General features: G+C 46.8%; 1 protein-coding gene across 3 annotated transcripts in view; it reads right to left on the reverse strand.

The window, feature by feature from the left end:
* The window catches only part of DGAT2 (diacylglycerol O-acyltransferase 2), a 39021-nt gene extending 15660 nt beyond the window's left edge, over positions 1 to 23361 (reverse strand). The window contains exons 1-6 of one of the 3 annotated variants that reach the window (XM_045021519.1): positions 23155 to 23361; positions 18275 to 18325; positions 16982 to 17035; positions 10331 to 10450; positions 8898 to 9005; positions 7485 to 7555 (exon numbers count right to left, since the gene is read on the reverse strand). In XM_045021519.1, coding sequence (XP_044877454.1) covers positions 7485 to 7555; positions 8898 to 9005; positions 10331 to 10450; positions 16982 to 17035; positions 18275 to 18325; positions 23155 to 23197 — 447 coding nt within the window. In that variant the 5' untranslated portion in view covers positions 23198 to 23361. The remainder of the gene's footprint in view (positions 1 to 7484; positions 7556 to 8897; positions 9006 to 10330; positions 10451 to 16981; positions 17036 to 18274; positions 18326 to 23154) is intronic. The other 2 variants (XM_045021528.1, XM_045021538.1) reach the window with 2 other exon arrangements.
* Between the last annotated feature and the right edge of the window lie 2018 nt (positions 23362 to 25379).

Here is a 25379-nt window from a genome sequence, read left to right on the forward strand (position 1 = left end):
TGGAGTGCCCCAAGGGTCAGTGCTGGGGCCGGTTTTATTCAATATCTTCATTAACGATCTGGAGGATGGTGTGGACTGCACCCTTAGCAAGTTTGCAGATGACACTAAACTGGGAGGAGTGGTAGATACACTGGAGGGTAGGGATAGGATACAGAGGGACCTAGACAAATTAGAGGATTGGGCCAAAAGAAATATGATGAGGTTCAACAAGGACAAGTGCAGGACTCTGCACTTAGGACGGAAGAATCCCATGCACTGCTACAGACTAGGGACCGAATGGCTGGGCAGCAGTTCTGCAGAAAAGGACCTAGGGGTTACGGTGGATGAAAAGCTGAATATGAGTCAACAGTGCCCTTGTTGCCAAGAAGGCTAATGGCATTTTGGGTTGTATAAGTAGGGGCATTTCCAGCAGATCAAGGGATGTGATCATTCCCCTCTACTCAGCACTGGTGAGGCCTCATTTGGAGTACTGTGTCCAGTTTTGGGCCCCACACTACAAGAAGGATGTGGACAAATTGGAGAGAGTCCAGCGGAGGGCAACAAAAATGATGAGGGGGCTGGAGCACATGACTTATGAGGAGAGGCTGAGGGAACTGGGATTGTTTAGTCTGCAGAAGAGAAGAATGAGGGGGGATTTGATAGCTGCTTTCAACTACCTGAAAGGGGGTTCCAAAGAGGATGGATCTAGACTGTTCTCAGTGGTAGAAGATGACAGAACACGGAGTAATGGTCTCAAGTTGCAGAGGGGGAGGTTTAGGTTGGATATTAGGAAAAACTTTTTCACTAGTAGGGTGGTGAAGAACTGGAATGGGTTACCTAGGGAGGTAGTGGAATCTCCTTCCTTAGAGGTTTTTAAGGTCAGGCTTGACAAAGCCCTGGCTGGGATGATTTAGTTGGGTTTGGTCCTGCTTTGAGCAGGGGGTTGGACTAGATGACCTCCTGAGGTCCCTTCCAACCCTGAGATTCTATGATTCTATGTGCACCAATGCTGATTTCACTCAGGAAAATTCCCCATAAATGAAGACCTTTACTTTATGACACAAGACAAAGTTATGCAATAATCAGATTGTAATGATCATAACTAGATAAGCAAGCAAGGATTAGCAGAGCACGCTTGGTAAGTGGACTCTAGAATACAACAAGGCAGTCTGTTGCTATCTAGAACCACTAGACTAACAGATACAGATAACTATTTGTCACAGCACCTGGCCCAGATGGCCATTATCAAACATTAGGCCTCATATAGACCTCCTCTTGACTGAGACACCCCAGGCTGCAGAACTCCAGAAATTGTCCTGGGACTGCAGTTTACCAACACTGCTAAGCTTGAAGAACTCCTGCTTCCAGGACCAGTCATTAAGTCGTAGCAGACATAAGCCTTTCTAAGCCAACAGCTTTCTAAGCTTATTTCTGCCCCACTAACTGATGTTATTCTGTTCCCTTACATGCTAACCTCACTAAATACATTCCCTACACCTTTGGCAGCAGGTCAGTTTTGTATCCGGCATGATCTTTAACAGAAAGAGAGAAAGGACACAGGATTCATGTCTAGCTTCCTCTGCTTCCCAAGCCTTAGCAGTTTTGAAATACAGTACAACTTCCACTATGTGCATCTTGCAGCACAGACAGCCTAGTGACCAAGCCTCACTTCTCAGAGACTTACGGTACTAGAGTTTGGTCTCGTATGCCTAAGACTTTGTAAGTGCTACCCAAGAGATGCAACAGCCCACAGCCATGAGTATTCCACTCAGCAGCATAGCAAGCTTGGCTACAGGGATGGCCAAAACCCAACTACAACATGACTGACTGGCTTCCTTGCTAATTCACAAAAGGTTTTACCATTCCTCACACCACCCCCGGCCCCATTATTGGAGTTAGCCAGGTTCTCCTGTAGCGTGCTCCTGCACATTTGCAGACTCAACTGAGTGAGCTCTTCAAGCACTGTTCACACATTTTAAATATTTTGGATTTAACAGTTATTTGGATTACAGTAGCAGCTAGAGATGCCACTGTGCTAGGCGTTGTACATACATAGCAGCAAGTAGGAGGAACTCCATCCTTAAGGAACTGACAACCTAGAGAGACGGGATATGTAAAGAGGCCAAAAACAGAAGCATGGAGCTGAAGTGACAGTGAAGGTCACAGAGCAGGGCCATGACAAAGCTGGGTGTAAAGCTGAGATCTCTGGCCTCAGTCCTGTACCTGAGCCACTAGATCACACGGCCTCCATTTTATACCTTGTTTCTAGTGCCAGATACCCAGCTTAGGAATACTTCATTCATAGCAATTTGCTTATGGCAGAGATACAAGTGTGATGGTGGTGGGCTGGGCAGTAAGTGCTCCCCCCCACACTTTACATGGTTATGCACTTTAAGCAGGTTTGCTTTTAAATAAGTGTTTAGTACTACGGCACCTTTCACTGTTACAAAACTAACATGTTGGTGGGTTGGGTAGATCAGAGCAGCAGAGACACGGTAGGAGAATTAAACACTGATTGTCAGCTGGAGGCAGACGTTGAAGATTACACTGTTGCTCAATGATCATGGGAAAGATTCAGACAGGGCAAAGTTCTGCATCACACAGTGTGATTTCCCTGCCCGTCTCCGCCTTAATTAGGCAGCACAAGGGATTCTTGGACCCTTCCTATCTCCCTTGTGCACTTTACCCAGTATGTGGCTGTGCAAGGGCTGAAGAAATGTAAACAGCACTTTCTCATGGCGAATTTGCCCCCCCAACATCCCTCCTCTGAACTAGCTAAAGCGATTCACAAGCCAGGGGTCAGTTTAGGGAGTCACCAGCCTGAGTAGCTGGTTTTAAAGCCATTAGCACCCTTGCAGACAGGTTAATACTGTAGGATTTGAGCACCTTCCAGTAGGATATCTGTACTTCCTCCTACTCCCAAGCAGCCACGGGATCAAACACTGTCCTAGCTCCTGATGCTTCCCAAGCCTACATCCCATATGTGTCAGGACTCAGCCTAGCTGCTGGCACCTTTTTATGCCTCTCTCCCTGGTCGCATGCCCCTCCCTACAGGTATAAATGCCATCTCACATGGTCATTTCTGCCTTTTAAATACAGCCCCCTGTCCGGATCAGTAGAGCGAGCTTGGCTGTCACTACTGTTCAGCCACGTGGTGACAGGCAGCCCAGTGAAGTATTTCAGTGGCAGCAGTGGGACCTAGACAAACTGAGCAAATTTTGATCTGATTTCAGAGAATGTGATTAGGGAGTCAGAGCTGGCTCCTGCAAGCATTTTAGAAGGAGGCAGTAGCTGGTCTGGTATCACCCACATGCAGACCGGAGAGTATGGATTACACAGGAGCCATGCGTATGACAAAGTGAACACCATAACACATCCGAGTCCTGCCATTCATGGCATATTTAGCTGCTCAATACTTTGAGGAAGTGGTCTCAGTCCCTCCATACCCAAGGTAATCCCCACCCCCCCCCCCATCAGCATCCAGCAGCTCTAATACATATGTCTTACATTTATATAAAGCCTTCCAGCCTAAAGCTAGCGTTTGCTGAACTCCCCCACAGCTGATGGCTGTGCCAGTTAACCCAGGTTCTAATTAGAATCACTGATACACACTTCTGCAGAGTACTGGTCTCAGATCACACCCAAGTGCACATCTGGCTGATTTTAAACATTGAACAATCCCTGCCTGTCCTAAGCAGGTTTTTAGGACATGGTAGTTCGCACCTTAACTCTGCCCATGCTGGCTCGTCACCATTGCCAATACCAGCCTATCTGCTCTCTGATGGGAAAGTGGACACTTTCTAGGCAGTAGATCCAGGAGAGAACAGGGGTGTTCTTACCCACTCAAGTTAATCAGGCCCACTACAATATTAGCGGTTTACAACACCATGGTATGCTCCTGCCTCTCAGTGTTAGTAGCTAGGGGCAAGGTCTGTATTAGCCTTGGGAAAGCTTTTCCAGCAGTGCTCAGAGCTTCAGCTTCACTCCTGGGCTCTGCTGTTTTAAGGCCCGTCTTCCAGCCACGCTCAGAGCAAGTGTATGTGACTAACATTCTGCAGAGAACAACTCTTTTGGGAAGTGGGAATCTGTAGCATGGAGGGAAGGACACTTGCTATCACCAGTGGAGCTAACCCAGCAGCAGTGGGAAATGATAGCCAGGCTCCTAACACAGACAAGGCCAAAGTACCAGGAATACGGTTCTTGCTTAAAAGGTACACATGGCTTCCAATCTCTGGAGAGAAAGGGCTAGTTGTGTTGTTGGCTGTTCGATAGCCCCACCCTGCCTGGGGGTGGGGAGGAAGAGCTACAGAAGGCCTTACCCAGTCATGCAACAGGCCTTTTTCAAACATGCTTCTAAATGTACCAGGGCCATTTGGCAGCCAAGGTACCTGAGTGCCCCTGTTTGTTTCCTTACATGGGACAGCCATGATCATTAGATATGTGATGCTGCACAGGGCTAGATAACCAGGACTTTGTCCCCAGCTCTCTATAGAGGTGGTGGCCCCTGCATTGCCATTGAAATGGGATCCCACCTATGGGAAAGCTCAGCTGCCTTATACCCTTATCATACCAGCAGGAGTATTCAGTCTGACAGGGATGGATAGCATGCCTAGACCAAGCATGCGTCCTGCTGGAGGTAATGAAGACCAGAGGACAGAGACAGAGCTATGTACCAAAGACAATAGATGGGGAATCATTTGGATACACAAGAGGACTCAAGAGAGCCCTGTATGAGAACTACACATGCTGCAGTACTGCAGCCTGAGTAGCTGGCACCATACCAGCATTCCTGCATGATGCAGCGAGAGGGATCTGTGGCCACAGATTTGACAGCCCTGCCTGAAGGGGTCCTGCCCATTTGCCACTTTGGATTTTTGTAAGAGCTGTGCTCTCTACACAAGGTCGAAGAGGCAGGTGCCTGGTGCTGAGACTTCAGGGTGAGAGGACAACCCAGCCAAGACTGAATCCACAGCCAGTGGAGGACAGCCAGAAGGATCAAGCTAATTGCTTTTCCTCTGTTTAATATCCTCTTTCCCCCATGCCTGCCTGCTGCACGACATTGTGTCACAGATGTTCCGACTCTGTGCTGAATCAGTTGCTGACTTCACATTCCACTGTTTGTGCGGCTGATAAACAACGCTTATCTAGAGTCACCATCTGCATGCAAGGCTCAAGGACCAGTGAAGTAGTAGTACACGCTCTCCAAGGTAGCTGCAGGGAGATGGCAAGTCAGCAGGGAGTCATCTGGGCTAAGAAATCCCATAGGAGGTGTTCAACAAGCTTTACTAGAAAACCCTGGGAGTTACACTTTTGACAAGTTATTGTTTGATGTGCTTAGTTTTGTAGCTATGCTTCTGATTGCTAAGGCCAGCAAGGATCACCATTAAAAAGCCAACAGACGTCATCTAGTCCAAGTATTCTTCAATATTATTGATGTATAGTATATGTTAGCAAATACTGGCTTTTTAATAGCTACCACTGCATTCCTAGAATAAGCACCTTGAATGACCTACCCTTCCTCCAACAGGCATTCTGAGAACAAACCTCTTCCCAGCTCCAACGCCTCTAGTCCTGAAGAGTCCCCAGCTGCACAGCAGGGTTACTTCCATGTATGTTTTCCCTTCCCATGCACTTGCCAGTCCTTCCTCTCCTCAAGCAACCAGTCTAGTTGGATCAGAATTATTATTAGCTGGGGGACTGGCTGAAGGGGCAGGAGGTGCACAGGCTAGAGCAGGTCTCAAACTCAAATGAGCACGAGGGCCACATGAGGACTAGTTCATTGGCCCGAGGGCCACATTTACTGACACCTCCCCCTGCTGCCCTGGACCCTGCCCCCACTCCACCCCTTCCATGAGGCCCTGCCCTGCCTCTTCCCACTCCTCCCCCGAAATCCCCACTCCAACTCTGCCCCATTCCTGCTCCCAGGGGGTGCAGGAGGGGTGTGGCGGGGGCTCAGGGCAGGGAGTTGGGGTGTGGGGTGCAGGAGGGGTGCAGCAGGGGCTCAGGGCCAGGGTGCAGTAGAGGTTTCAGGGCAGGGGGTTGGGATGCAGGAAGGGTGCGAGGGGCAGGCTCCAGCCTGATGCGCACTGGGGGCAGGACAGGCTCCCCGCCCACCTGCCCTGCCCCATGCTGCTCCGGGAAGCGTCCAGAGCCTGGGGAAGGGGGGCGCAGGGGTGTGTGAGGCTGTTACTTCAGGCACCGTCCCCAGCAGCTCCCATTGGCCAGGAATAGGGAACCACGGCCAATGGGAGCTGCTGGAGATGGTGTCTGAAGCAACAGCCCCACACCCCTGCGCCCCTCCTTCCCCAGGTTCCAGATGCTTCCCGGAGCGGTGTGGGGGCAGGGCAGGCAGGAAGCCTGCCCTGCCCCTGGTGCTGGTTGGGCCAGAACTGCTCTAGTTAAATGCTGGGGGGGGCACGAGGAGCTCGTGGGGTGCAGAAAATAACCCCGCAAGCTGCATGTTTGAGACCCCTGGGCTAGAGGATGAGAGAGCATTTGGAAGAAGAAGAGGAGAGTGATTCCATGTCCAAGACACACCCACTTCCCCAGTGCTAGAGTCCCTCCCAAATTAGCTACAAATACTTGGCAGCCTGCTCCACTTCAGCAGTGGCCATTCCCCGGGGGTGCAGGTCCATTGTTAAAGATGGAGACCTTTCCTCAGCTACTACCTACACATGTGCTGTGAAGTGGAATCCTGCTAATTCCAAGGTCTTGTACTGCAAAGTGGCATACAGGACACCTTGAATTCTTTAGTTGTAAAGTGCTATGCTGTAGCTTAATGAAAACTGGCAAGTCTCAACCCCGGCTATCAATAACTTGAACAGCATCTCAGGAGCCCAGAGACAGAACAGCTATTTATGGAGGCTACCAGGTGATCAAGCAGGTGCAATAAAAGTTATTCTTGCCCCTCCCGCAAGGACTTTTTGCATATTGATAATAAAATTAAAGTTTAGAAGTGATCACCCCCTATTCCACCAGGGAGCCTTACAGGCAATGGACTAGATCTTGGCCTTAGGTAGTGTTCTATGAAATGGAGAGCACAAGATGCAGAGGGGATAGCCTTCACGTCACACATGTTCTAGCTAGTGGGGAGGGGTGAACAGGAAAAGCCATTGTTTATAGGAAACTCTTGTACCACCAGATTTCTCCAAGGCAAATTGATGCCTTGAGTCAATGGAGTCATCTCAGAAACTAATGACATTCCTATCAGGATCGATTAGGGATGCACCAAGTTTGCAATGCAAACGACAGACTGTTCCGGGGAAATACACATCACATGGTGGGATCCTAAGTAAAGCACATTTTCTTATCTTGGTTTTTCAGTTTCAGATAAGTAAGGCCTGTGTACAGAACAAGAGCTGGTTTCCTCATGTCAAAGAGGGTTTTTTGTGTGTGTTTTTTTTTTTTTAAACACAACAACCAAGAGGTTACCACAAGACAAATCTTTAAGAGGAACAGAAGAGCCCTTTGTACAATCAGGAGTAGAGCAAGAAAAGGTTATTTACCCGTACTGGAAAGTAGTCTCTGAAGTATCTCCATATGGCCCAGTTTCTGACCCACTGGGATCTTCTTCCACCTTGGGGAAAAAAGGGAAGCAAGTGCAGTTTGAGAATATCAGTAGCCGTTTGGAAGGGCAACACCACTGATGCCTATTAGAAGATCTCAGGACAGCACAGATGCCCTGCAGCCCTGGGAGGTAGAGACTTGCACAAAAGCATGTTAAGGCCTCATTTTCAGACGTATGGAGCACCTGCACCTCTCCTTGGCTTCCACACTTCTGAAGAGAGTCAGGCCTCAGGCAACAACTGCATAGCAGAGTTGACAACTGAACCCCGAAGTCCCCCCCATGTTCCAATGCCATGTAAACACTAGAACTGAAAACAGGGGTTTGTAGTATTAAGACATCCATGTTTACCATCTTTTGCATCAGTTTCTTCCCCTGAGAAAGTCCCATTAGCTCAGCCAGGATCTTTTTGCATTGAAAGCAATGTAGAGTTAAAGTCTGGCTGAGACATTAAGTCTTTAATGCCTGGTGGTCCTAATTGCCCTCTCTGGCTACAAGCGCCCTTTTTTCCTACTAAGAAAGCTTATAAGCATGGGGAAACTGTATTCAAGTGTGTCAACTGAAGTAACCTGATCATTCTCAACTAGTTTCCACAGAACAGTAGGTCAATATACACATCTCCCATCAGACAGGGGCTCAAACCCCTGACAACATGTGGATCACTAACCAAAGCAGCCCCTTGATCTTAACTGTAAAGACTTCAACTTCCCCTGGGCTTTCGCCAAGTCAGGTTTTAATTTGGCTTGCAAGATTCAAACAGGACTTTGGAATCTCGTAAGAAAGTTTAGGAGACAAGTAATTAGCCTGGGGAGCACATTGCTACAAGAGCTTAGTTGGATTTGGAGAGGGGCTACACATTTATAAGGATAAGAAAATTTGCTGTCACTTCCCGGGACAACAGTTAGGCAGGATATACGGGCAAGTCTACATAGGGAAGTCAGCACGCACCAAGCTAGAGTGTGAATTTAAAGCGCATTAGCCACTGTGCATTAGTTCCCCGTGCGGGCACTCCTGCACACCAACAGTGCCCTCATGTGCTTTAGCTTTGTACACTTCCAGAGTGCATTAGGCTGATGTGCACAAAGGCATACAGTGCGCAGCCACACAGAGTTAGTGTGGAGTAACTGGTATGCACCAGCTACTGCAGGCTGCCCCTACCATGTACAGACAAGCTATGTTATATGGCAAGCCAGCCACTAACTGAAAAGAGTTCTATTCCCCGCCTCCTCCCAACACAGACATTTCCATAGCTGTCTATTATGAGGAGCTTTGTACATTCTGTAGTATATGGCATGTCCTATGTAAAGCCTCTACCACACTAAGAAGAGGCAGCATGCTACATTCGACGACTTACCTTTCTTTGGAGTATTCCAGTCAAACACCAGCCATGCCAAGTACACAGCTGCAATCACCCAGCAGTCTGTACAGAGTATGTACATGAGGATTACAGTGCATGCCACACCTGGAGTTGCCAGAGGGTCAGGGAGGAGATAAAAGAGGGGAAATGGCATTAAAGTCTCATTTTTGCAGAGCGGGTATCTCTATCAGCATTAACACCCCTTGACTTTTGACCCTGACATACTTAAGGATTTTTAAACTAAATCAGATTTAGTTGTTACAGATTAGTGACATCACACTGAGACTAAGCCTTCGGCAGGGCCGAGACAAAGCTTCATCCAGAGCAGCCTGCTTCAGAGCAGTTACTTCCCTGTCCCTGCCCCAGAGTCCACAGGTTCTCCGTCTACTGCAGCAGGCTCCCTGGACCTCATGAGGAATAGACTCTGCTGCTAGCTCAATTTTCTTGAGTCATAGGGAAGACTCTCGATACACTGGATATTCCAACACAAAAAGTTCCTCTCACACACCCTTGCACCAGGCTGGGACTTATCATACAAGAGCAGCAAGCATTGATTTTAAATTACGAGAGGGGAAATAAATTCCATATATGTCCTACCAACATGTCTGGAATGAAAGAGGAAATTCAACTGGAAACTTCCAGCAGGCAGTATATAGGCAGTGAACAGGAAGTATTTGACAACAGGCATGCTGATGGTGGCTCAAATCAGACTTGATGAGTTGGACAATGCAATCCAGGTGCTCGGAGAGAGAGACTAGCCAACTCTGATTTACTTCAATACTAGCGATTATTAACTCAAGAAAAAACTAAAATGCTTCTCTTCCTCACACTCAGAGCTCCTCTTAACTAAGCAGGTATTAAAGCAGGAAGGAAAAGTCTTTGCAGCTGATATGATGGGCGCACAAGTGTCACCTATAAGACGGCAAGCTGCAAGCACTCCAGTGAGTTCTACTGGACTGGAATCTCCAGAGAAGAGTCACATTGCAAGAGGTCATTAAAAATTAGACTGAACAAAGCTTGGAATATATGGTAAGAAGCAGCCCATCAGTGCTGAGGAGATTGGAAAGACCCGTGATTCTATATTCTTAGAGTGGCTGTCACTAGAAATGCAGATTGGATGCTTTTTTCCACTACATTTGAGCATTCATGGCAAGACATTTGTTATCTGCAGAGCACAGACTGTACAGAAGGAAGGATTTTAAAAGAGATCTGCATCTTTGTGCTCCAATACCTACAGATCAGCCCTACTTACATGTGTGTAGTAATCCTTCCTATGTGTTCTGTTTATCTAGCCATAGTAACACCCTGTTCTTAAGCAACAGAGGGAGACCCAACAGGTTTTTACCTTAGCTGTTAATGACCATGATTTGATTTCTGCCAGGACAGTTTTAATCAAGAACCTCCATTTTCAAATGAAAGGTATTTCTTACCCATGACAAGGAAAGTAAGGACCCATTGCAGCACAGATATAATCTGAAGTTGCTTCTCTACTTTGGACTTGGACAACCAGGATAAATCCTGCAGAGCAGAGAGGATGCTTGACCCAGTACCTAAGAACAGAAAAATAAAGATAAATTACTCTGTACATCCATTTAGAACAATGCCTCATTTGAAGTGAAAAACAGAAGGCATAGAACATGGAGTTCTATGCTGTATTACAGAAATCACTTCTAGTTTAAGATAACTAAACCGGATTTATGTAGTTTACATTAGTCTCTTGGATGTCATCTCATGAAGGGAAAAAAGCCTGAAGAGGAAACCTGTTATTCTATAACTAAACAGAGCTGATCTATAAATGCTTGCCATGACTGTTGCAAAGCAGCAGAAATCCTCTTCAGTGTTCCCAAGTCCAGTAACATGGAGCTTCCAACCAAAAACCTCTGTAATAAAAACATTAAAACTCCAAGTGTCCTTTCAGCCTCCCTAGTACTTTGAAGTTTACATTACAAGCCAGTGATGGTCACACTGCAAGGTGTATTAATACATCTAGCGGTTTGCCCCAGGAACCTTTTCCATACCCGACTGCCAATTACTGGGACACTGAGGCCAAAGGCAACTTGCTCCGTTTCCCCAGTTTACAACTTGTGAAAAAAACTAATCATATATTTGTAATCCTTTGCTAGATCAAGCCATTGAGAACTATTCTTAAAGAGACACTGTCAACTTCATGTTTGACAACAGGCCAATAAAGCAAACCACAAAAAGCAAACAGTTGCACTACATTAATCACTATCATTCAGACACTTCCAGATTTTTTGCACATAAAAAGTTTGTTATTTACAAGTAGATTTTTGACTCTAAGCAGACAGCTGGAAAGTTACACATTTACAGATCCATCAAGACCGGAAATTCCAAGTGTAAAGGAATTTGGCTTCTGGTTAACCATTCACAACAAGCTTTTAAAGTGTATACTATGCTATTGGTCAGCGTCCAAATCTTTTGCTTGCAGTAAGTACCAATAGGTCTACAAAGCACTGACCAGGAGTGTAAAAGCTACAGAAGTCAGTGACAGATTACTGGTATAGTATGAACTTAGGGGAGAGTTCTACACTACAGCAACATGTGCATGCTTTAACCAAACATCAAGTCCTGATTAGTTTATAAGATAAATGGTGGCATGAACAAGTGACAAGGAATATACTGCTAACTACTTCATAGCAGATTTAAACGAAGGCTAGCTGTTCATGGCTTGCCAAGCAACCTCTAGACTGAAGGAATACACTTGCAGGTGCTAGCTTGAATATGATTTCTATAAAAAAAGCCTCCTGTTTGTTTCAATAGAAGCTTGAGATGTTGCCTTACAATTAGTTTAAGCCGCAAGTGCTATATGCCAATGTTAGCTAGAAGCCAGTGTTAATGCACAAGTCCAAGCACAAGCATCTTTACATGGCTCATTTCAAAGGAAAATTTAATGTTATGTGAAGTCAGATTCCATAAGAGGTGAGAAGGGAGAACTAGTATGAGAGTTAGTAATTGGATAGGTAGCTTTCCTCCTATGGCAGGTCACTGGCCTGAATCTAGCTCAAAATGGCCATAAGGCAGACAAGCACTGACAGCTTGTGAGAGGAGCCTCCCTTCAGTTCCTTAAGGACATGTTAGTTCACAGTCTATACTAATTGGTCCCCTTGCTGGCAGTCCCAGCAGAGGCATTAAGGACTGAATGAGTATTAAAGCACAGAGGAACAGCACAGGGAAGGCCATGGGGATGAAGTCTAGTGTAGACTTCAGACCCCCTCATTATCCAAGACCTGTGGGGATGTCCCAATTTACTGGGAGCGGTGTCTAGAAAGACATGGGGGGGGGGACAGAACTCAACACAAGTGTCATTGTCAGGGCAATAGGCATACGACTTTGTAACATCACATATTTACTGTCTAGACGTAGATCTACTGTCTAGGACACACCCCAGCTACACAAGCCCCTCCCCACACAGGGCACCTGTCTCATAGTACTGGGAAGCCACTGAACCGTCAAGGCTCTTCCTCCTCCCCGCTCCGCAGCTGTCACTGGGGGGGGGGGGGGGACAGGATCTCTGCAGGCATTAGGAGCAAGAAAATGAAGCCCCTTGCTCAGTTATGGTGCATGTGCTCCAGTGTCATGGGGGCTGTGAAGATGCCATTAAGGAGTCAATGGCACTTCCCAGGGACTGAGGAAGTCCTAATTGGGTCTCTTCTCCCTCCCCAGCCCAAATTAAGTAGGCATCTGTAGCTCCTCCCATTATTTGTGTTACAACAGCACCCAGGTTCTAGTCAGGGCCCCACTGCAGTAGGTGGTGTGCAAATAGTGGAACAGAGGCTACCACAGGTCACCCAGCAGATCAGTGAGTGCACTGTCCACTGGAGCACCTTGCCTCTAGATTCTCCACCCAGCAAATCCTCTTCAGCCCACATGACTGAGGAGGGTGACACTGCTTTGTGGGGGAAGGGTTCACCCCACCCACCTCCTTTTGAGGTCATTACTAGACAACCCGGAGGGAATCCTTATGTTGGAATGTGACCAATCTAGAGTGAGCATGCAGACCTTCTACAAATTACAGTAAAACACACTGCCACCTGTCACACTGGAGGGGGCTCCCCTGCACTTACAATTCACATGCAAATACAGTCAGATGCAGGTCCAAATTCTGAGGACAGAAGTTGCAAGTAGCTAACCAGAGACATTGCAAGCATACTAGACAGGACATTAGAGGCAGCATAAGAGAAGGGAAGCAAGCTTTGCCTGTTCTGAAGTGCACTATTTAGAGGGATGTCAGGTTTGTAGTAGTTAGGTTTAATTGAGAAGTTAATGAATTTGAAGTAGTTTCCAGTACAAAATTGGACCCCAAATCCAACAGAACATGGCAGAGTTTTAGAACTGCATTTTTATGTTCTCTCTCTGTTGCTGTCAAAGACTCACAGCTTCTCCTTGTTTTGAGAAGCTTGCCAGTGCATTTGATGAAGATGCGTGTAAAGCTGTGTTTATGGGGGGCATAGCTCAGTGGTTTGAGTACTAGCCTGCTAAACCCAGGATTGTGAGTTCAATCCTTGAGGAGGACATTTAGAGCAGGGGTCAGCAATTTTTCCAGAAGTGGTGTGCAGAGGCTTCATTTATTCACTCAAATTTAAGGTTTCACATGCCAGTTATATAATTAACATTTTTAGAACATCTCTTTCTAGAAGTCTAGAATATATAACTAAACTATTGTAGTATGTAAAGTAAATAAGGTTTTGAAAATGGTTTAGAAAGCTTCATTTAACATTAAATTAAAATGCAGAGCCCCCGGACTGGTGGCCAGGACCTGGGCAGTGTGAGTGCCACTGAAAATCAGCCCATGTGCCGCCTTTGGCACGTGTGCCATAGGTTGCGTACCCCTGATTTAGAGATTTGGGGCAAAAAATCTGTCTGGGGATTGGTCTGGCTTTGAGCAAGGGGTTGGACTAGATGACCTCCTGAGGTCCCTTCCAACCCTGATATTCTATAGTAAACCTTTCAGTAATATACCTTGGAGTAATTTCAGCTGCTGCGAGTAAGGCTAGTCAGTAAGATAGTCAAAGAAAAGTGCAGTGCTCTTTAAAGATACAAGACTCCCAGCTACTATTGGATGGTGGGGAAGGTTACCAGCAACTCTGCAGTAGTCCTTAGTGACTTTGTGTCCCCTTACTATTTTAGTTATAAAGTCAGTTTGAAAAAAGAGGTAGCACAGTACTGGGAGGTAGATGCTAATTCTAGGCTCCACTCCAACAACGACAGTGTCTTTCGACATGTTATTTAACCTCCCTTCCCCCCAAACCTTGCTTATCTTGCATGTGATCATGCTTCCATTTAAGTCGATAAGAAAAAAAACTCTATTGACATAAGTGGCAGCTGAACGGGGTTTCGATCTACAGAAGTGGGAAAATACTTACGCGATGTAATGGCATTGCAAAAATATTTGTAAAGAGTCTCTAGCAGTAACATCAGTATGGTTGGTTTCTTGTATTAGAGTTTAGATGCAAGACATTCGTCTCACTTGTGATGCTAGCAATAACTTTCTTCTGGGGTTTGGTAAACATGCAGATATTCCTTACGGTTATCAGCTTGAAGGGAATTCCATTAAGCCTGCCTAGCAACCTGTCCTCCCAAAAGGAGGGGCAACTTTCCTAACTGTGGATAAACAGACAGGTGTTTGAGGGGACACATCCAAAATAGGAACCAGCCCCTTGTCTGGAAAGGAGGCTGAACAGTACAGATTAGCATCTGCTGAATTGTAACTGAAGTCTAAAAGAATTCAATAAATTGCAGGCATTTAGAAGTCAGGCAGTGTGAATGAGACTATGCAGATTTAGGATTACAGTACATAAAATTAAGGGAAGGATCTTCCTTTGGTAGCAGTCACCTAAAACAGATAGCTTGACTAGCACTGCTTCTCAGGACCATTTTTGTTTTAGCTTGCTAAAGAGGAATAATTGCAACACAATTGTAAAGAGACCAAGGCAGCAAAAGTATTTAACTTCTTAGCCTTGTAAGATAATTGGGGAAAAAAGAGGGGGGTCTTTATAAGTCAAATGAATTGTGGAATTGCAAGCCAGGCTACTCCACTGCCCTCTGCACTGGCCATATTGTGTCAGGATATTTTGTTGAATCCTTTCACCCAAAGGCATCTTCAAGTCTGACAAGAGAAGGATTCTACACCCGCAAACAATGAAGGACCCGGCATTAGGGCATATCTTATACCAGTGGTCCCCAACGCAGTGCCCACAGGTGCCATGGTGCCCGCCAGGGCATCTATGTGCGCCCGCGTACTGGCCGGCAGACAAGCATCCGCCGACATGCTGCCAAAAAGCAGTATCAAGAGGCGTCACTGCTGAAATGCAAAAATCAGCGGCATTTCAGCGGCAACGCCTCTTGACATTGCTGCTTCTCGGCAGCATTTTGGCGGATGCTTGTCCGCCGACCACGGTCCTTGGTGGCTCATTGTCTGGTACCCACCACCCGGAAAAGGTTGGGGACCACTGCCTTATACCATCCAGCAAGGTCCACCAGGAGTGTGGCTGTTGGCAAATCCAGATCTAGGAGAACTCCCACTGTTGTAGTTTTTGCAAAAGCCAAACTGCCTTAGTGTAAGTGTTAACAGAAGGCCTGCAAGGTACAACTAGAATAGCTCCCCTGCAATAATCAGAGTGGTACAGACCAATCTTGTCCAGCATCCTGCCTCCAAAAGTGCTGGAGGCGAAGACCAGGGCTGCCCGGGGGGGGGGGGGGGGGCAGCAAGTGGGGCAATTTGCCCCAGGCCCTGCAGGGGCCCCCACGAGAATATAGTCTTCTATAGTATTGCAACTTTTTTATGGAAGGGTCCCCCCAAAATTGCTTTGCCCCAGGCCCCCTGAATCCTCTGGGTGGCCCTGGCAAAGACCTAGCATACAGCCAGTTGTACAATACCTTACCCTGTGGGACAGTTTCCTCCTGGAGACAGCCAGCAATTAGTTTGTACGAGAAGCATGAAAACCTAATCCTTTTAATTTTATCTTAGTATATACTTGCAGGTGCTGCTATTCAGAGGTATGTTTAATTACCTTGAGTAAGTCTCTACACTCTCCATTCTTGGAGTGGATCCCTATCCTCTTTCTCCTGAACCAAGCACCTGTTAGACTTGTTCTTCAGCATTTCCTGGATGCTATAAACAGATGGGCTATTTACTCTAGTGACAACCCCTAATATTGGGTATTGCCAATTGGCAATATGCTACCACCCACACACCCATGCTTGAAACTGCACTATGCATCATGTATGCTACGATTTGCTGCTTCACGGTGAAGCGATACATACTCCAGAGCAAATGCACAGCTATGAAAAGCTATTTATCAGAAGGAGATTTAACAGGTCGCTAAGTGTTTGGTTTTCAGAAAGGGACTCAGTTACAAACATTAATCCAACAAAATAAAAACCAATTCTGAAGTGTTTACCAGAAGTAATTCAGAGAGCTTTTCAAGAGGGATTACTCCGAAGCAGAACGGTAAACTCAAGTTTGTGCTGAATGCTTAGCCAGCTTTTTGGCATGGAAAGTTTTAGATTACTTATTTAGAATTCTTAGTACTTTCCAGTCCATTAGTGTGGGACAGAATGATGTATTCTGGGATATCTGAGATGCTGCAGTTCGTGGCAAGACTTCTTGGTAGTATTAGGTTTGTTAGGGATCCCAGAGGAGGTTAGAGAATTTGTAAAGGTGAATTACAATATACGTCCAAGTTGGCTACTCTGCACAGCTTATTTACTGGTGGCATTAACAAGTCTTCCTTGTCCTCTGCTGACAGGGAATCTCCAAACAACTGCAAGGCATTTGCCAAGGAGTCCCCTCCCTCAACCCAAGTACTAGAGGTCATAAATTACATGACTAACAGATGACAAATTTTGACTTGATCAGAAGGACTGGTCATAGATCAGCCGTAAGTGTTATATTCTAAGCTGCTAGTGTATAGTCTCAATATATTTCCCTAGAACTTAAGACAGACACCCCCATGGCCCCAGCATCCCCTTTCCATTTCTGGAAGAGAATGAGACTGGTTCTATTTAAACACCCATGGTTAGCGCATTTATGAGGGGAAGCAAAGAAGACATGGACTGACCTGGTCTTTGATCACCATTTACATTAATCTCTTCCCTGGGTCCAAAGTTTAATCCTGCAAAAATAGGAGTTTCCATCTTCTACTAAAGCAGTAATAAAGACAGTTAGTAACTGTTCTTTGGTCCCATTCGCTATCTGCTCCACTTTGGAATGTTTACTGGCTGCGGTTATGGCCACCCATTCCAGAACACCATTCCAGGACTAGGACTACAGACAGCACAATCTCCCATCCAGTAATATGGAGCACATTCTTAGCACTCATGCCAAGCAGGCAGAGCTCTTTGAGGCGACAGGATCAGGACACTGAACTACACCACTGCCCATGCTCAACTGCAGGAACAACTGAATCACTTCTCTACATCACCTAGCACTTTGGAAATTACGTGGACAACAAGAGGGTTTCAGCATTTTTATTGAGAGCACAAAACTTAGGTGCATCTGCCTTGCTTTATCTCTGGCCAAAAACAGCTGAAAGTTTTGCAGAAAAAGCATCAGGCACCTCTGCTTGCAGTTAAGGAACCACACTACCTCCAAAATCCCCTCCAGTGCTTGTCAACTTGAAGACTAATTAGAGAAGAACAGATTCCCTTCAGGCTTCAATATGTATGCAGTAGATGATTCTTTGTGACGATCCCATGAGGCTCAAAGACCCCCCACCATGACAATAAATCAGAAGGACTAAGGAGAGCACCACCAGTAGCACCAAGCTCAGTGATTCATAGGTACTTATGGATAGATTTTTACACACCATTTTTCCACCCCATCCTCCTTTTCTCCTCTGGCAAGTTCCATGAGATTGGATATTCTAATTCAGCTTGAGCTAGAATAGCAGTTATACAGCCACTGATCCTCTGTGGCAGGTTGCCCATTTCTAAGCATCTGAAAGATGCCTTCCAGCAGGATTATGAACTGTGCCGGACTACAGTCTACAACTGGCATAGCCTTCATACGGAATTCCCTTGGCGAGAAGGATCCAAAGAGCTTTGGAGAGTAGATATGTTGCAATATTGCCTCAAGTACGGCATGCTGCTCAGACCTGGAAACAGACTGGTAGATCTTAAAGATTTCCTGAATAGTAGCATCCTGTAAAGAAGCAGATACTGAGGAGACTGGTGATGGAGAGTTACTACTGTCTGCCTCCACTTAAAGGAATAAGGAGAGCCACAAAGGAACTCCAGTGGCTTTACTGATTGTTTGAGAGGAACAGGTAAAAAAATCTGATGATCTAGGATATGGACTTGGTTGTGCCTTTTTGCCAGGCTTCGTCACTCCCCTCTTCAGTCAGATCACTCACCTATTCTGGTTCCTACTACAGCCTCTTCCCATTCGCACTTGGTACCTGAAACTACAAGCAGAACAGCTGTTGATCCTTCAGCCTTGTCCTATAGTGACTTTTAAGCCAACAGTGCAAACTCTAGTGAAGATGCTATTTACAATAGTGCATTTTCATTTGTACTAGTGCAGGGGTTCTCAAACTGGGGGTCAGGACCCCTCAGGGGGTCATAAAGTTATTATATTGGGGGGGGTCACGAGCTGTCGGCCTCCACCCCAAACCCTGCTTTGCCTCCAGCATTGATAATGGTGCTAAATATATTTAGCACGTGTTTTTAATTTATAAGGGGGGGGGAAATCACACTCAGAGGTTTGCTATGTGAAAGGGGTCACCAGTACAAAAGTTTGAGAACTACAGTACTAGTGCATCTTATCCTGGTGCTGAACCTGAGTAAACTGCACTAGTGTAAATACCTGTAAATCATTTACACTGGTGCCCTTACAGCACAGACTGCCCCAAGCAGAATTTATACCCAAAATAAAGGGAGAGGAGCCAGAGACTCCACAAAACAAAAAAAACTGCTAGATTTATGCAGATCACAGCTATTTTACAGGTTTCAGTTTTAGCTCTGAACAGTGCTAAAAGCCAGAGCATTATTATTGGAAGAAACGGCAGTAACCAGGGCCAGATTAGCCTGTAGTGCCTGGTGGCAAATGTCCAGGGCCTGGATCCAGAATGAAACCTTGCCCAGGCCAACTAAGCTTTGCTAGGCATTGCACAAACACCTAGTGAGAGTTCTTGCTCTCATGAGGCTACAATCTAGATTGACAAAGTCAGGGGGTAAGAGGGAACCAGAGGCAGACAGGTGAAGTGATTTGCCCAGTGTCACAGCAGATCAGTGGCAAAACTGGGGAATATAATCCAGGACTCCTGACTACCAGCTCAGTGCACTATCCACTAAATCACACTGCCTCTAAATTCCCTGTTCCCTGCCAGGTGAGTCCCACCGAACAGTTTCTGTAAAGAGACAGAACTCATTCCAGTGGTACAGGAGGAATCACAAGGTTGCACAGCTTTTCTCTGGGTGGGGCCCTTCTTGTTTTTACAGAACACACCCCCCCACCCACCCCTAAGGAGGGGGTGGGGGGACGGGGGAAACCGCTCAGCCTGTTGCCTGAACTGCCAAAGCAAAAAAAGCCACCCGGACTGTGCTACCCCAAGAATGGACGGAATGCCGCCCCTCAGCATGTGCTGCCGCAGGCACATACTTCCTCCGCTGGTACCTGAAGCCAGCCCTGGGAATCAGTCACTTCTGGTATTACAGAGGTGTGAATAGCTTGCAAGCCTAGAAAGTGGTGACATTTAGTTAACTTGCACCATGAAGGAAGCTGCACTTACCAAGGCAATACCTTCCTTCTAAGGTGAAGTCACACTTGTAGAAGAATGAGGTGTACTTGTGCCACCTTAGAGACTAACAAATTTATTTGGGCATAAGCTTTCGTGAGCTAAAACCAGACAGTCTCTATGCAAAAGAATAAATGGACACAAATCAGATGTCAAGAATTATAACATTCAAAAACCAGTCAGAATACTTCAGCCTAAATTACACTCAATTACAGATCTAAACGTCACAATACTAAACAAACAAAAAAAAGACACCTTCAAAAACAGACTCCAATGAGAAACTGCTGAATTGGAATTAATTTGCAAACTGGACACCATTAAGTTAGGCTTGAATAAAGACTGGGAGTGGATGGGTCATTACACAAAGTAAAACTATTTCCTCATGCTAATTCCCCACCCCACACACAGTGGGCCATCCTGATTATCACTACAAAAGTTTTTTTTTCCTCCTGCTGATAATAGCCCACCTTAATTGATTAGTCTCGTTATAGCTGGTATGGCAACACCCTTTTTTTATATTCTCTGTGTATATACACATCTTCCTACTGTATTTTCCACTGCATGCATCCAATGAAGTGGATTTTAACCCACAAAAGCTTATGCTCAAATAAATGTGTTAGTCTCTAAGGTGCCACAAGTCATCCTTGTTCTTTTTGCTGATACAGACTAACATGGCTACCACTCTGAAACTTGTAGAAGAGAATTTGCAAATGCATCAGTGCAGGCCTGAAGAGAGAAAGACCTGCATGGAGAATTAAGGCAGCTTTCCATCTCTATATCAGATTATTTTGAGTTAAGGCCAACTACACTGTACATAAACCACAGGCCACTTTAAAATATGCACATGCCCTAAATACATTATTAACATATTGGCTCAGAATGGGCCTCACAAAGGAGGTGCCATTGTGGTCTATCAGGTCAGTGCTACATATTTGATGCCTTCCATGAATGATTTAGTCTTTTCTTAACAGAGTAAGTTAAGTACAAAAGTGGAGTATTGCAGTTTACACTGCACTGTCAGCTCATGTCACAGGCTCTCATCTCCAAATGGCACCTAGGGAAATCAACAACTCTGCTTTTTGTCAGTTTAGCACAACTTTTTGGTTTTATTTATTAAGGGCCAGTAGTGTTCAGTGCTGACCAGGACATCAAAATACAGTTGCTTTTCCAAGATCCTACAATCAGAACTACTCACACAGAGCCCTGTATAGGTGTGGACATCTCCTGATTCCATACTGGAGTAACCCACACACCTCCTGGGTGTGGTGTTCTGTCCCCTCTAGTGGCACTGAGACCACTTAGAATGAATGAGTCTGCTACAGCCTTAGCTAAGAGCCATGGGGCTTTTAGCTCATGCCGTAGAGGCTCATGCATTTAGCTCCAGAGATCCCAGATTCAATCCCACCCATGGATGAGCAGGGACTGTCGGTGTTACACAGGCATCCACATCAAAGCTATTTGCAGGATTGGAGCCCAAAAGACACATGGAAGACCAGAAATCCAGAGGCAAGGACAACAGTGGAGGGAGTGCATCTGCAATATAAGTCAGAGAGTGGGTCCTCCCCCACCCCCCAGCTCTACCTGTTGGCAAAACCTGCCTGGACAGATCACTTTACCTCAGGGCCACTATTTCCTTTCCCACCCTTTGTCCAATGTCTACTCAGTTCTTCAGAGCAGGAGCTGTCTCAACAGGTACATGTTGAGCACAATGGGGTCTCCAGGCCCCACTGTGTTACAGATCATCAAGTGTGGGTGATTTTTAAAGTTTCAGTTTATCAAAGTTATGTAAAACTGTACCTGTGTGTAAGCGCCACACCACTGCTAAAAGGCCAGTAAACCTGTTTCTCTAAAGGGCAGAGAACAGGCTCTGAGGCGTAAACATTTGCACTTGCTAAGTTTATTGCTGCTGTACCTTCAGAGGCCTTGTTTACTGACACCCAAGGCAGCGGTAACACAAGCTTCCTCACATTACCTCAGGGTTGAGGTCACTGGACAGACAAAGGTTTGACCCTCCCTAGATGGGGTGTTCAGTGTCTATAAAGCAGATAGTTTGTCAAGCTAGAAGTCTCCTTCAGGGCAGTGTCCTCACCACAGCTGAGAACCACCAACCCCATTTCACTACGGAAATGGGAGGAGAGTTTTGCATTGGTGGGTAGAGGTGAAAGGAAGTCTTAGCCACTAACCCTTGCTGCCCTGGATAAAAGCCTATTTTTACACTTAATCTTTAAGATGTTTTAGGGAGATGGACATCAGTCACTTCTTTCCAGCTTCTTCCTACTGCCACGAGTATAGGAAAAGTAGCATTTAAGAAACTAAATTAAGTTTTCACAGCTAGTTTCCAATGAAATGGTTATTTGCAGCCGCAAGGCTGATAAAAGCTATTACATTCCTCTTCCTCTCGCACACAAAAACCCATGCGTTAAGAAAATGAGACCCTCAGGGGCTCTGTGTCAGGAACACATCAAACCCAGAAAGACACTTGTGACAGGCTTTGAAGCAGCAGAGCCTGACAAACCCTGCAGCTTTTCCAAGGCTCATTGAAGAGTAGACACCCCCCCCCACCCACCCCAGACTCCTGTGGAAGCCTCCCAAAGCTACAAACAAGGTATTTTTCCTTTCCTTACAACAGTGGCTCTCAACCTTTCTAGGCTACTGTGCCCCTTTCAGGAGTCTGCTTTGTCTTGTGTGCCCCTAAGTTTCACCTCACTTAAAAACCCACTTGCTTACAAAATCCGACATAAAAAAAAAACACAGAAGCGTCACAGCCACACTGTTCCTGAAAAATGGCCAACTTGATCAGTGTGTCTGTATGAAATTTCAGTGCGTCCTGACTTTGCTAGTGCTTTTTACGTAGCTTATTGTAAAACTATCTAGAGGAGTTGGGTGTTCTCCCTGGAAGACCTCTGTGTACTCCCAGGGGTACACATAGCCCAGGTTGAGACCCACCACCTTAAGATACAGCCACACTGGTCCTGGGGGAGAGGGAGATGGCAGATGTAGCCTCACAATGTACAGCGCTAAGGCTCTGGCCCCAACAGCCCTCCCCACATGAAGAGCCAAGCAGCCAGCGCGCACCTGCCACAGAGTCAGGCTACAGACACCCCTGCAGCAGGCATGTTATTCAGTCACACAATCAACAGGCAGGAGAGAAACCCCCCCAACGCAGCGCAGGGGCTGTGTGGGGACAGGGGGCGCGCAATGCCTAATGCAGCAGCCAGCCCGCTCCAGACTTCGCGCCGCTCACCGCCTCAGGGTGCAAAACACCCCCCAGCCCAGCCCCTGGCACCCAGGCTGCAGCTCCGTGCCTGCAGAAGGAGCACCACGCCGGCCCCTTTTCCCCGTGCAAAGCCTAAGGGGGATGGGGCACCCAGGAGCCCAGACCGCCCCGGGAGGAAGGCGCTGGGGCGGCTGCGAAGAGGCTCGCCCGCGGCCGGTCCGTATAGAGGCATATGGCCCTGCGAGGCTCGGGGACCGGCCGCTAGGAAGGCGGCGGTTACCTCGCAAGACGCCCGAGTAGGCGGCGATGATGGTCTTCATCATGGCTCAGCGTCGGCGCCCCCCGGGCAGGTCCATAACGCGCCCCGCTGGGGCCGGGGCGTCTGTGGGAGGCAGAGTCCGGCCCGCTGCACCGACCCAGCCAGCGCCGCGCACAACCCGGCCGGCCGCGCCGCACTGCTTTATATCGGCCGGCCTGGGGGCGGGGGAGTGGGGGGCGCGCAGGCGCCCTGCCCGCCTCTCCCCGGGGATTGTGATGCATCTGCCCGCCAGCGATGTGTGTCTCTGTGTGTGAGCTGGAGGGAGGCGGAGTTTGCTCCAGAGGGAGCTTTATGAAAATAGATATTTTGAAAAATGATGTTGCAAAAAAGCCCGTGTGTTGCAAGCGGGGCGGGGGGTGATTTCAGTGGCAATGTCTTGCAAGCGAAAGGAAATGTACTTCCACCCCCGTCCCCGGTGGTAGGTGCGTGGAGCCGGCGGAGCGGCCGTGGGCGGCCCTTGGTGCCACCCGAACCGCAGGCAAGTTTCATGGAGTTCCCCTTCGCCCCCGGCTGCCTGCGCCCCGGGGTCTGGCCCAAAGGCAGGGACTGGGCAGCAGGAGTCCGACGCGTGGGTTTCCTTCCTGCCCCTGCTGCTGACTCCTTGCGTGGCCCCAGTTGTGCAGAGCGAGCTGTATAGATGCAACAGCACCGGTGTGACTTTGCACTAGCTGCTTATTGAGCCTTGGTTTAATTTACTATGTAACCGGGGGACCAGCACCTGGCTCGTGTGAGAGCTGTGCAGTGTTATTTGTCATTTGTATTATTACTGCAGTGTCATAGGAGCTCTAGTCCTGAGCCAGGAACCTATTGTGCCAGGTGCTGTATAATGTGTTATGTAAAGGGCTTTCAGAGCCTTGGGAGAACAGCAATACAGAAGCCTCCGGATTACTGAGTCCCTATCATTTTCCACAAGAAGCTGTTGGATGAAAAAATACATGCCAGATAGTAAATATCTTGCTACTGTTGAACATACTTTTTTTCTTCTCTGAGCCGTACAAAGTCTGTGTTTAAGACAATATTACTCTGAAATCCTTTATGGATGCTGTACAATTTTAATGTAAGATGCAGTATCTATTTATGCTTTTCAGCTTCTTGCTTTTCTCTGGGTGTGCGCTAATTTAGTGTTAGAGCTCAAAGTGCTCTTTAGACATTAGAAGACCTAGGTTATGGTCCCAGCTCTCTAGGGTTTGATCCTTCACTGGCGTTAACTACTCACTGAGGGCCAGATTTTAAAAGGTGTTTAGGCCCCTAAGATGCAGATGGCATCTAGTGAGATTTTCAGAAGTGCCCAGGTGCCTAATTACATCAGTTTGAAGGGGAGCTAGGTGCCTTTTGAAAATCCCAGTAGGTGCATCTTTAAGCATCAACTTTTTTTTTTTCAAAATTTGGCCCATAAGGCCTGTTTCTGCTTCCAGTAGGAAATGTGCCATTGATTTTAGTGGGAGTTGGGACAGGTCCTTAGCATCCGATCCTGCACTGAAAGGGGAGTTTTGCTATTGACTTTAGAGAGAGCAGGTTCAGGCCCTTCACTCAATCTCTGTACTTTGGGAGTAATATTCATCCAACTTTGTGAAGCAATTTGAGATCTAATGTTAGTGCTGAATGTTGCTATTATTTTTCTGTGCTCCCCACACTTCCAGCATGGGCCGCAGCAGTGCTGGCTTCCTCAAGCCGCTTCAACCCTCACCTAGCAGCAGCTACCTTTAGGGGGGAGCTTGAGTTCTGTTCTTGCCCATGCAATCATAGCATCCCTGTGGGCAGGAGGGCAAGCTGAAACAATAACTTTTTGGCATGGGGACACCCATCTGTTAGGATCTGGAGTGAGACCAACAACTCATTTCACAATAAGGTGACCAGAAAGTCAACAGATGGTTACAACTTTTGGTCACTACCAGCCTGTGCTGGACTTGAATCCGTGACCTAGAGGTGAAGGCTTTGGATTTCCCATAAGCAATCCCCTGAGCCATTACTGTATAAACCATTCGGTGCCAAAAGGGCATTTGAACTGTCCTGTCGGCAGTCCCAATATTCTGTTGTAATATGTACCAAAAGGGAATATTGCAACAGTCTGTCTGGAAGCTTTGTCTTGCCCAGCAACTCCTGGGTGTAAACTGCAGGGATGTGTCCTGGATGGAAAAATCCATAGTTACAGTATATTTAAATATTATCTTATAGGAAAGAGGATG

This window comes from Mauremys mutica, chromosome 1 (assembly GCF_020497125.1).
Source record: "Mauremys mutica isolate MM-2020 ecotype Southern chromosome 1, ASM2049712v1, whole genome shotgun sequence".
Taxonomy (NCBI): domain Eukaryota; kingdom Metazoa; phylum Chordata; order Testudines; family Geoemydidae; genus Mauremys; species Mauremys mutica.